This window comes from Tympanuchus pallidicinctus, unplaced genomic scaffold, assembly GCF_026119805.1.
Source record: "Tympanuchus pallidicinctus isolate F22 unplaced genomic scaffold, pur_lepc_1.0 scaffold42, whole genome shotgun sequence".
NCBI classification, from domain to species: Eukaryota; Metazoa; Chordata; class Aves; order Galliformes; family Phasianidae; genus Tympanuchus; species Tympanuchus pallidicinctus.
This window is the reverse complement of record NW_026294761.1, coordinates 173,933-187,126: the sequence shown is the minus strand read 5'-3', so window position 1 is coordinate 187,126 and position 13,194 is coordinate 173,933. Positions and strand designations below refer to the sequence as shown.

The following is a 13,194-nucleotide window of genomic DNA, read 5'->3' as shown; positions in this document are numbered from 1 at the left end:
TGATGCTCCAGGTGTTCTCACATGGTTGCACACTTTCTATCTGTTATCTTTCAGACCAGAATATTCTCATTGGATGGCACATAATCAATGGTGAGAGGTCCAAAGTAGTTCTCCTGTTGGCATCAGTGGACCTTACATATAGACTATAGCTTACTCTCTGCTGAACAGATCAACCCCCATCTTGCTGCACCAAGGTATAGAGCCTGGGATGCAATGGGAGCCAAGCATCTTCAGTCCACCAATGGGAATTATAATGTGTATGTGTCTATTTCTCAGCACACTGTCTTGGAATTTTGTATGCAAACTTGCCCTGCATCAAACTTCAGTGCTGAGTGTTGCTTTCATGTGTTTGTGTGCTGCACTGAGCAAATAATGGAGTTGAGAAATCCTTAAAAAGGGATTTGCTCCTCAGTTCAGAGTTTTCTGAAGAACTGAAAGAGGGAGAAAGTATTAGATACTGCTTTCATAATGGGTACACACCCGCATGTGCACAGAGGAGGCTGCACACCAAGCACTGTCAGGAGATGTGCAACAGAGGAAGTAATTAATGAGGCAGCGTTCACAGGCAGGAAGTCAGTCCTACTCCACTGCTGCCAAGTTCTTCAGTGCAGAGAGCTCATCTCGGAGAGAAGCCAGGATGGGAATTAAAATAAGCCTTTGTTCATTTTCTAAAAGGCTCTCAGAAGAGCAAAAGCCACTAATGACCTCTTGCACTAGCAGCTCTCAAAACTGGAAGGGAGGTGAAAAGTGCAGGGCTGGACTGCCCATGTAAAGTGGATCTCCTAGGCTGTTCCAATGCTTCAGCTAGAAGAGCAGTCCCCTGTACCACCTAGTGAGAAACACATGGTGCTTCTCTGCAAGGAGAGATAATGAATCACAGAATCGTTTGAATAGGAAGGAACCTCTGAAGGTCATCTAGGCCAGCTCCCCTGCAATGAACAGGACACCTACAGTAAGATCTGGATGCTCAGAGCCCCATCCAGCCTGACCTTGTGTGTCTCCATGTCATCCATTCTCCATCCAATGGAGGCACCGCACCTGGGGTGCAGAAACATTGCTGCTGCAGGATTTTAATCAACCAGTGACCAGAAGTTGTTTGCCATGTGTATGTAGTTCACAATGGATGTCTTCTCGCATCATACTCAGTTTCTTCAGGAGGAGAGCTAGGTAATCGTGCTTGTAAAGAGGAGTCTTTCAGGTGAAGAGTTATATGTTGGGCCAGGGTATTCTGGGGGGAGAGGTTGCGTTTGGGAGGCCTATGCAGTGCCTAAACTGGGCTTACTCCTGTCCAATGCTACTAGATATCAACCTTGCCTTTCCTGAAAGGCTGGTGTTGCAAACCTGCACCCACTGTTCTGGAAAGGAATGGTCTCTGATCCCACATTTCCAATTGCAAGGATAGATGAAACATTGAAGCAAACTGGAAAAAAGAATTGGATCTTATCATTTCAGTGGGTGTTGCTTTTGACAAAAGGATATGAGTACTGACACACCTTTCTCTATCTTTGTATTCCATTTTTTTCTTGTTTTTCTGTGGCTGTCTGAAAGGGACTGGAGGAATTTGTATGTTTAGTTAAACAACAGTGGATGGATTTTGTCTTTAAATATGGAGAATGAAAAGGTCAGAAATTCAAGAGAGGACTGCAGGCCTGTAGTAAAATCTGATGACTCCCTGCAGTGAGGGGTTTTTTATTCAGAAGGAATGTGATACAGTGCTAATGCAGAGTTTTCTCAATTGTGACTTTGTTCTGGGCTGCACAGTTAAGGCTCTGCCAGTTATCACTGTTCCTGAGTCTGCAGGCAATTAAAGTGCATTTACTATTGTATCAATAGAGGCTTTATGAAACTGCAGAGCAAATTTAATGAGCCCTTTCCTAAGCCCTTGACCTGTGTGTTATTAGTTGAGGTATTGCTCTGTGGGAACTCCAGGGCACATGTTTTCAGATGTGTTTCTGAAGTAAATTATTCTTAGTTGTTTTGTGCTGCAAATATAGTAGGCAGTGAATGGTTTTACCTCTCAGGTCACTCTAAGATTTAAATCTGCAGGAATTGTTTCACTCTAATATTGTTGCATGGGCTGTTTTATAATACCCTTAAGTGAGACAAGGCATTTTACAAGAGCACGCTCCTAAGATTTGGAAAATAGGACTTCCAAATGAGACAAATACTTCGGGAGTGGAGGAGGAATCACAGATTGGACATTTGGAAAAGCCCTTCTCCACAGGGCTTCTCTCAAGTTCTTCTCTCATCTGTATTCATATCTGGGATTGCCATCACCCAAGTGCAAACTTTGCCCTTGGTCCTGTAGAACCTCAGTAATTTCTTTTGGGCCCCTTCTCAGGCTTGTCCAGGCCCCTTTAGATGGCATCCTTTCCTTCCAGGCTATGAATGTGATTCCAATTTAAATGAAATTTCAGCAGGAAACTTCTCTCGTATATCTTGTTGTGTGGGTTCAGGCCATGCTGGTGTTTGCTTAACCTTGCTGAACTCATGGCATGCTACCTGTGGCAGCCCAGGTACAGAGGAACATCACTGGTTAACCCTCGGGGAGAGGTATGTAAGAGTGTTACCTCGAGAAGCTGCTGCTGCTTAGATTTCATGTATTTTTTCTTTTTTTTAGTGAAGTTGCTTAAGTGCTACAAATCTCAGACCCAGAGACAGGGCATTCCAGAGCTGTAGCATGCTGTTTTCCTTCCTTTCCTGCCTTGCAAAGAAGTAAACCCAAGCAGAGCCATAAATGGCTGTTGTTATGACAAAATGTAATTCCACAGAATTTTGTCTAATATTCCAGTTAGTATTTGCCTCCCAAAATGAATTTAGCATTCTTCCATTGAGGGCTGCCTTCAGGCACAAATGGAAACCAAAATAACTGCTTACATTTCACCTCGAAGACTTTGCTTTTTAGCTCCGAGTGTCGAGGGCTTTCTCAGAACAGGAGCTCCTCAGTCAAAATGGGAAGACCTCCAACTGGGTAGATGCCCATCATATGAAGGGCATTTGGTTGAATCGAGGAGAAACTTAGCTGTCCCACCAAGCTGTACTCTATGTACTGATGCAATACCTCACATTGCAAGACTGGAAATCTTGTTTTTTTTACCCTTAGTTCTGCCCTATCTGTCTTCCAGCGGTCTTGCTAACATTTCTATTTATCTGGAAACTTGTGGGTATTTCTTCTGAAGGAAAAATTGAGTGTGTTTTCCTAAGTATAAACACTGCAATTGGGGATTAAAGAAATGTTTTCTCTGACCAAAGATCTTCCCTTGTAGCAGAGGGAGCAATAATTACTCCTTCTCTCCATGTGTGAACTCTTCAGGACAAGGGCTGTCTTTTGCTCTGGATTTGTTAAGCATGTGGTAAAGTGAGGCTTCACGGGTGTGTATATTGTGCTGTAAAACAAATAACCAAGAGTGCTGGAAGAATCTTTCGTAAATGGGCTCTCATCATCTTTCAGCTGTGAAAGGAAAGAAGGAAAATAGATCATTGCCAAAGGACCTCTCATTTCACAGCACAGCAAAGTTGGAAAAGTAGATCTGAAAATACATAGACTGGCTGACCCAGAACAGGTGTTTCTTGCTCATATCTCCTTCAATGCCTGGCTCCCACTCATGTAACTGCACACAGACCATGATCAAAGAGGTTAGCATTACAGAATAGTGCATTCAGTGAGAGTCCATTTCCGTTTAGAAATTAGACCAGATTATAGTACTAAAAATAATAATAATGGAGTCCCTATGTGTGTGTGATGATAAGCATCCGTTTCTGTTGCAGTGATGGGCGCATTCCCAAGAGAGTCAGGTTCTATGATTGTATTCTAGATAGAAATAGTGAATGTTCCCATCACAATAAAAGCTGCCTGAATCTGATGGGCAAAGGCCAGGGTCATCCTTTGTCCTCCCCCTCCTCTGTTAAGCTTGTTTCTCCTTTCTATCCCATGAGAAAATCTGCCAGAATTTGGATGCTCATTCAAAAACTGTAGTCAAGGTTGCTGTAAAGCCTGTTAGCACCCCTTGACGTGCTTTCTGTGTGTCACTGCTCTTCCCATGGAGAAAACATCAAAAGATTGTAGATTTTAATGTATAGGATGTAGGACTGGGACAGAGATGTGCACATCTCCTGGGATTTGGCAGTAATAAGTGTTTAAGTTACTATGAGCCACTCTGAAGGCAGCCTCAGTGAGGTGGCTGCCTCACACTGCACTGTTTGTCCCAGGTAGCAGAACAGGTCTCGCACTGCATTCTCAGCACAGGAGCAGTAATGCTGCCAGCTTTCCAGCCTGCCCAGTGTAAGAATGTCTGGAAAGGCTCCAAGATGCTCTGCTGCACAGCATGGTATCAATGGTCCTGGAGCAGTTGGCTGGTAAAGGAACATCACATCTGTGATCCTACTTTCTGATGAGGTCAGTAGGAGTTAGAACAAACTCCTTTTATTGAACTTCACAGTCTACAAAAGCCAAGTGCTTGATGCATGTATTCAACAGAAGTCCTTCCTTCTTAGGCACATCACAGAGTCAGCACATCTAAACACGTGCTTCAAGTTAAATCCATTTACTGTTGTGGTAATGAGCATGCACGCTAACCACTGCCCTCTCCCTATAAATCAATGGTGCATTAATTCATCAGCAGCAGTACATGAGCACACTTGTTAGGTGTGCCTAGTACTTCATTCATCACTCCTATACGTCAGTAGTCAACCCTTTCAGGAGTATGCTTTGATGTTGCTAATCTGTGTTCCAATTCTGGAATATTTACTGTATGCTGTAGATGCTAGTGGAGTAAAGTGAGAAACTATGAAATAAAATCTTAAACAAAAATAATTAGGATTCAAACAAAACCAAATTCCCATCTGATGCATAATAGCTTTGTTTGTTTGAAATCCTCAGACCTAAGCCGTTGAAAAGTCAATGAGGAGATTTATGTGTTTCTCTTAGAAGCACCCTGGATGCCTAAGCTGAAAGAGGGTCTCAGAGTTACTGATTCTGTCTTAGCTTTGTCTGTCTGCATGACTGTGTTCCCACTTCCTGAAGCAAAATTTTAGGAACTTGGTCTTGGGCAGCAACATTGGTAAGCAACAGGAGAGGTGAAGATGAGTCATTTGCCTGCAGTGATCATCCCTGTTTGCTGTCTCTTGAAGGAATGTGCATGCACGTAATCATGACCTTTTTCTTAGATATGATCTTCCCTGGGTTTGTGTGTGTCCTAGAGGAATGTCTTGCTTTTGAAGACAGCACATAGCTGAATTTTTGTGGGTAGACTTAAGGAAATAGCCTGTGCCATGTTCTGGGTCAGATGTTGTCATCCCTCACTGCTCGGGGTACCTGCAGACATGGGCCAGGTCCATTTCTCGTGACAGAAGAATTCCCCCCAGATACAGTTTGGCTCCTCAAAGTCCAACACTAATTTCTGAGTGAAAGAAAAAAATATATATATTTATATGTACGTATGTGCGCATCCATGTCTGAGGAAATGCCTCAAATCTCACATTTCATACTTCTTGATATCTTTGTATTTTACAATATCATCCAGAGGTAGTTGTCCATTGGTCTTCTGATCCTGATCACTTTCATGTAGAGTGTTTCTTGATACAATAACAAGGCATTTAAAACACTGGCTCCATCCATCATCAAGGTCTTCAGTGGCTGTCTGGAGGCAAGTTTCTTAAATGTTTTGTGTTTAGTTTATAGTTGGCAGAAGTGGTAACAGTACCTCAGCCCATTTTTCACGTGGTGGAGTTGTAGGTTGTTGATCCTGCCACAGGCACAGGCAGTATGGTTTTATCTCCGTATAGCAGTCAAAATTAATCCCAGTGGGAAAGTAGCACTGATTTCCGATAGCTGTGTACTTAGGGGCTACCATGCTTCATTTCTGTAGATACTTTACAGGAATTCCAATAGTGAAGTGTTAAAACTGTTTGTCTTCAAAATGAAAGCTATTTTCATCGTCAGAGTTGACAGCCTTTATTCAATATGTGTGTCAAACACAGCTCATTGACTTATTGTGTTGCTCTTCCAAATTTTCATTTAAAAATAATGGAATGGAAACAGATATTTCAAAAGTCTTCACCAGCCCATTTTAATCAGTTTTAAGGCAGGAAGAAAGGCTCAAAAATGTCAGTGGAACTTTTGCAAACTGCTCTAGCAGGCGTATTTTCCTTCTTGTTTATTATTCTGCTTGGGTAATGGCACTTTCTATCTAAGCAAAGTTCAGCTCTATGAAACTATGGATGCTACATAGAATGATAACTAAATTATAGGGGAAACTGACAATAGAAAGGTAAAACAAAGCAAAAGCAATGTTTGGGTCATTTTGGTGGTTATGGTAGGTTTTATTATGTATGTATACATTGTCCTGGCCTGTCCAGACTATTTTCATCTTTGTTCAAATGTAAGAATAGGAATTAATACCAACCCCACATTTTTGTGTGCATGTCTGGTTTTGATATCAGAAGGCGGCTCATTCCTGCAGGCTTGTCATGCAGTGCTGCTTTGGTAAGAGGCATTACCTGAGTGAGAAATGTAAGTTTTGGCAAATGAAACCCTTTCAGCTTCTCTGGACTGTTTCACTGCTGAGAGATGCAGAATACCAGCTGGCCACATCAGCTTGCAGAGATCCAGATGTGTTAGAGTAATGTAAACTACCCTTTCCAGTACAAACAAATTCTGTTAAAAACCGGTTAAAAGACCAGTTTAATTTGCCCTGTATTTTTGCAAATTGCTTTTAAATTGTTCTTAATGACAAAATTTATTTCAGTATAGGCACGAAAGAGGCAGGCAACCATTAGACATAAAAAAACCTTCCTCCTTTCCTCTATGATTTCATAGCAACAAAGACTCAGGATCACATATTCTAAAGTGCTTAACATCAGCACGTTCCACTTTGTGGATGATGGATGTTATTTTATGCCATCTGTCTAAAGGAACAACACCAAAATGTACAGCTCTGTCTTCTCAAATGAGTTTTATTTTGTGTCAGGGTCCAGTTTCCATTTCCAGAGATGTCTTGGGTGAATTCTCCTGTGCAGACTACATGTTTTTTATTTCCATGTGTCAAAGATCAGATTGTCTTGATCCAAGATGTCCAGAAATGTCTTCTGCACTAGAAGAAGGTTTGGAAAATGCTTTTAACCTTGATTGTTTTTCCATTATTCTTGCCATTTTGGTATAATGGGAGATCATCTGGCCGTGGAATTAGAGTGACTTAAGTAGGCACCCAGTTTTTCCATCCTGCAGGTCAGTCTGCTCTTGAACGTGTCCTTAGCCTGGCTTGGTGACCCTGACATCTGGGTGGGGTTTTTATATGCCTGGCTCTTACATCAAGAATGTCTCAAACAGGCTTGAGTCAGGGATGCCTGCTTACTTATCTCAGAGTAGGGTGATAATGTGGAGACATAGTATGGGGAAGCTGGCATGCCTTAGAGAGCTGAGAACATCTGGTTTGTGTTAAATTGACAAGAAATAATGCGCATTTGGTTTCAACTGCTATATTGAGGTGCCTTGTGCAGCATTTTGGATTAATAGATATCAAAGAATTGTAAATACCTTTTTAAATGGGGAAAACGTGGGGCATCCTTCTGGCTACCATGGCCCACTGCTGTCTCATGTTGAACCTGCTGTCACCAGCACCCCCAGGTCCCTTCCTGCTCAGGCTCTCCAGCTATTCATCTCCTCTAGGCTGTGCCCATGTCTGCATTATGCCATCCCAGCTGCACCACCTGGCATTTTCCTTTGCTGGATTTCAGGCCGTTGCTGATTGCCCAGTGCTCCAGTCTGTCTATCCAGATCCCTCTGCAGGGCCTCTCTTCCCTGCAGGGACTGAACGAAACTCCAGTTATCCTTAGCACCATCAGTAAACGTGCTAAGGATGCATTCAGTCCTGCAGCCAGACCATTAATAAAACCATTGAACAAGACTGGCCCTAGAACTGATCTTTGGAGAATACCACTGGTGACTATCTTCTTGATGTAGCTCCATTCCCTACATTGCTCTGAGCTCTGTTCTTAATCACCCAGCGTAGGGTGAACCAGTTTGTTTCACAGTCAGTCAGTTTCTCCAAGGATGTCATGAGGGATGGTATCAAAGGCCTTACTGAAATCCGGACAGATTACATCTCCTGCCTTACCTTCATCCACTGCTTTCCCTTAATCCACCTAGCAGGTGACCTTATCATAGAGGGAGATCAAATTATTAAGGCAGGACTTTCCCTTAATGAACCCATGTTGACAATGGCTTATAACAACTTTGTTCTTTAATGACCTTTCATTATCCCCCAGGATAATCTCTTCCAGAACTTTTCCAGGCATGAGGTTAAACAAACAGGTCTGTAGTGCTTTGAGTCTTCTCTCATGCCCTGTTTGTAGTTCTGGATATATCCAGCTCATCTCAGACCTTTGGTAAACTGTTGAGAGCAGTTACCAACTGCAACATCTGCTAATACCTTCAGTGCTTAGGGATGAATTCTATCAGGCCCCATGGACTCATGACCATTGAGCTGATAAAACTGTTTCCTTGCGATTTGGTGACCACAAGTGGAAAGTCACTTCTCCTCTCATCATGGCTCTCCAACTCAGATGACAGGACAACTCAAGATCACAGAATCATAGAATGGCTTAGGTTGGAAGGGACCTCAAGGACCATCAAGCTCCAACCATTAATATTAAAAACTGAAGCAAAAATCTGCATTTTCCTCATCCTATCTTGTTAGGTGAATTCCTTCACCAAGTATCAGTCCAGTGTTTTCTTTAAACCTCGTCTTGCTGTTGGCATACTTTAAAAAGCCTTTTATGTTTTTGCCTGACTGCATGCTGGCCAGTGTCATCCCATGTTTGAGCTTTGGCTTTTCTTGTTTTCTCCTACAGGTGCAAACTGCAGCTCTCCTAAGAGTTTTCTGTTTGGATTAAGTTAGAATTCTGGCATTACTTTCAAGTTTGTGCAAAAGGGAAGAATAGAATCAAAGAATCATAGAATTATCTGAGTTGGAGGGGATCCTTAAAAACCATCTAGTCCTGCTCCCCTGCAGTGATCAGGGACACTTACAGCTCAATCAGTTTGCTATAGACAGTCACAAACAGTCACAAAGAAAGGAGAATGCTTGAAATTGTAAGGAAACATTGTGTTGTGAGTGGTGATGCTTTAAAAATGCATACTTTTTTGGGAGAACTAAGACAAAACTTTGTACAACTCCAGGAGGTGAATAAGATGTCTCAGTTTCTTTGTAGTAATCAAGGATGGGGAAGGTGTCCCATTTATATGTATGAGAGAGGAAAACTGTGTTTTCTGCTGGTGGTACTCACATGCTCTCTGTTTCTCTTTCAGTCAGATGGGACCATCCTGGCTATAGCTCTGTTGATTCTCTTCCTGCTGCTGGCACTGGCTCTCCTCTGGTGGTTCTGGCCTCTTTGCTGCACAGTGGTAAGTCCTCCTCACCTTGTTCTGCTTTCAGGCTGCTGACAGCTCCATGGCATTTCTGTATGATGAAATGTTAAGTTTTGCTCTGCAGGGCAGAGATGGTGGGTGGTAAGCAGCAGGTCGACATTGTCTGGATGGAACAAATGAACAGAACAAAATGTTCTCAAGAGTTAAAAAGCGTAGTTACAGAGCTGATATCTGAAAAAGGCAGACAAAATGTGGAGAAAACAGGAGGTGGGGGAGGTGAGGGGCAATCGGGGACTTGAGATAAGCTTTTCTCTCACTCATGACCCTGCTATCTGACTGCAAGGACCCGTCATACCTCTGTACATCTCTGCTGATCATGCCCTAGGGCCGCCTTTTCCAATGGGAATTGGGGTGAAGTGTGCAGTTCAATGAGTCTCAGCCTTTGCTTTGCATCTCATTTACACACCAAATACAGAGGAAGAATTACTGTCAGAACTGGGGACTGGTTTTGGTGTCAGCCTGCATATAATGTTTCAAATGCGACTTTTAAGATTATCCAAACTGACTCAAGTTTCTGCATCACTAGCATTGTTCCTGATTGTAAATCTCTTTTCCGGTTTTCTAAGATTACACCATGTTAAAGTTTACGTCCTTGCAAGATGTGGATCCACAGGCACTGCATAAGCTGGTCATATCTGAAACGTCTTTGTGTGAGATGTGCTTCTCTATACAGAACAAGGAGGAAAAACTTGGAGGAAAAAATCTTAATCATCTGGGTCTGTTTCTGGATGGATAAGTGAGGTGTAGAATGCTTCTTTTCACGGTAGTTTGGCACTTCTGTCCTGAGTAGAAAACCAGAAGGGAAAAAAATACTTATCTGAACTTATTGGAACAATAAAAAAACAGTTCTAAAAATGGACAAAGGATTAGCAGAGGGGTAGACTTCTGGGAGTTGTTTGTCTAAACTAGATGGCCTGTTTCCAGCAAAGTCAGGCCAGCTCCTTCGTTGGCACATCTGCATGGGAGTTGATGGAGGTGAACCCATGTGCATGGTTTACACCAGGATTTAGTGGAGAACTGAGGTGACAGAGAGGAGAGGCTGTAAGTGATGCTACCATTTAGGGTTTTTTTTGAAGATCAATGAGGCTGATAAGAAGGCATGAATGAAAGCAGAAGGGTATGAAGTAGAGGGATGTGGAACTACATGCATTGAGAGGGCAGTGCAAGACTGCTCCAAGGGGACGATATGGGAACAGCAGTCATAGAACTGTGCTGCTTTAAGTGTGTGTCAGACACATACCTTTACTTGCTGGAGAAGTTTTAATTCAGGAACCTGTGTAAGATTTCTTCATCTCTCCAGGATGGCAGAGCAGTATCAGTAGCAAACCAGTGAAGATACCTTACAGTGCATTTCAGTCCTGTAAAATGTGGAGACAAATCCACAAAGGAGCACCCAGCCTGCTTGGTTTAGGGTGGGGAGAAAGAGAGCAGGGCAGCAATGCTTATTTACTAGTTTGGCAGTGGCTCAGCAAGGAATTCAATGTCAGAAGTACAGAGTGAATTAAGGGCAGAGGAACTGGCTTACACAACAGACAAGAAGCAGGCAAGCAATAACCTCTAATAATCAAACCACAGACCCAGAGACAGTGATGTGAATTCAAGCCTGGGGACATCTCAGAGATAATTGTGTGTCTGTATTGAGGGGAAAAAAAATACAACTTTTTTCTTATGAAGAGTAAATTTGAGTGACAAGCACATTTCTAAACCCTGAAACTCCCCTTGGCATGTGTTTTAGTTAAATAGGGATCATTACTGTCCAGCAGTTCTCCAGGAAAGACACCAAGCCAGCTTCACCCTGGAGTAAAGGCACTGAAGTCAATAGACTTACTCTGGAGATTTATCTGGAACTCAGTATCTCCTTGGCGTGCACCCATAAAGAAATGCTGTTTCCAAGCGTATCCAAGTTTATTGGTCTCAGAAGTATTCTGGGATGAAGTCTGGAATTTACCACTCATTTTACAGTAGATGCAATTGTTGCTTAGTGGATCAAAATAATAATTAGACCTTTGCTGTGCCTGATATAGGCAAAATTTCCCTTGACATCCATGGGGAGATGCAAAAGCGGGGGATCCAGGTGCTAACTTTTGAAGAGATTTCAAGGGAGTTTATTCAACTGCAGGCAACAAAGAAACATATTCTGCAAAGTTTACATCTCCAGCACTGTACACATTGAAAGAATGATGACAAATACAAAGACATCATGGCAGGATGACCCCACTTTTTCTGAGAAGAGCACATCTGCAAATCAGAAGGTGCCAAATCCTGGCCTTGATGATGCTTTTGGGCTTTTGACTTTCCACAGCTGTTTTTTTCCCCTTTTTCCTGAATGTGGGGTAACCAGGAGAGATTAGAGCACTCATAGGAGAACTGTGTGTGCTACAGGTTCCTTAGGTGCCCAAAGGTGACATTGAGCTCCAGACAGGAGGCCAACACAAGGTATAGTTTTAATATAGACACAATCCAAGTAAATGCAAATATTTGTAAGACAAATACATAATAAGCTTCCAAAATAGTCTTAAGGAGGCTTTTGCAGGATATTAATAGATTAGCTTAGAAATTAAGTTGGTTAATTTGTTTTGGGTGTATAGCAAAGACATACTACATTAGTTGAAAGTCATATCCATGCTGGGACAGTTCTCGTGCTCCTCCCATTTTGCACCTCTGTAGCAATTGCCTGCTCAGAATATATGCACCCTCTTGCTTATTTTTGTACTGCAGCTTCTTAAACTACAGGGGTGTGGCTGGCATATAAATGAGGTGTTGGTATTCAAGCACTGAACGCCAGTCTTAGCTCTAAAGCTGCTTTCTGGAAAGAACCATGGAAGAACCCAGCAATTTGTTTGGCTCTGTCTGTAGTGCAGCTGACCAAAAGTTTTGGAAACAAAAATCTGGGTGGAGAAAATACAGAATGAAAAAAAAAAAAAAAAGTGTATATATATATATATATATATATATATATATGTATATATGTATGTATATAAAACACATGCAAATTATGGCTAAACTGGAGGAAGAGAAGGGGAGGAAATATATATACACTACAGTAACCCCAGAGAGTAATAAGACTACATGGTGCACATTGGCGTGATGGAGGTTACTCGTAAGGGCCCACATATTCTGATTCCCACCCACTCCCATGTGCGCGTGAGGCATCATTTTTCTGCACTTAAAATGATCTTGGGAGAGAAGAATGCAGATTCATGAATTGTATGAAACATTAGTGAGACAAAGTGAGAGATAAAAACAAAAATGTGCAGGAAAAATGGCTTATAGACCCCACAGCCCCTGTCTTTGGTTCAGACCAAGCCAAGCAATCACCTGACACAACATGGTAGCTCCACCAAAGCTATTGGAGCATAAACTGGTATCCACTCTTGCTGCTACAAAGGCGTGTCTTCATTTATGGCACAGTCAATACAAAACAATCGGAGCCAAAAAGTTAAAGCCAAATTCTCCAAAGCGTCCTTCAGTTTTGGAGTTTCCAACCCAAGACGTGTTCCAGGGGTTCAATATTTAGAGCGCGCTAAGAATTGCCTTCTGAAAGCCCTTTGCCATGAAGTGATAGGCGTAGACTTCAGATTACCAAACCACTTCCCTTGTTAATGCATCTCTTTAAGGCCAGATCCAGAAGCCAATTACATTAATCCTAACTGCCTTCAGCACCTTTTGTTCCAGACCACAACAGAGACTCAGAATAGAGGAGGCACTGTTGTTCTTTGCTCAGGTTTTGCATGGAAAGCAATTAACTGAGTAAAAGTTCTTTCTTC

General features: G+C 42.3%; 1 protein-coding gene across 4 annotated transcripts in view; it reads left to right on the top strand.

Annotated features, from left to right (window-relative positions):
- ANTXR1 (ANTXR cell adhesion molecule 1) overlaps window positions 1-13,194 on the top strand; it is an 80,754-nt gene that overhangs the window by 35,112 nt on the left and 32,448 nt on the right. For 3 of the 4 annotated variants that reach the window (XM_052701966.1, XM_052701967.1, XM_052701969.1), the window contains exon 13: window positions 9,308-9,403. In XM_052701966.1, the coding sequence (XP_052557926.1) occupies window positions 9,308-9,403 (96 nt within the window). Of the gene's footprint in view, window positions 1-54; window positions 633-9,307; window positions 9,404-13,194 lie in introns of those variants that run through there. The other variant, XM_052701971.1, reaches the window with a different exon arrangement.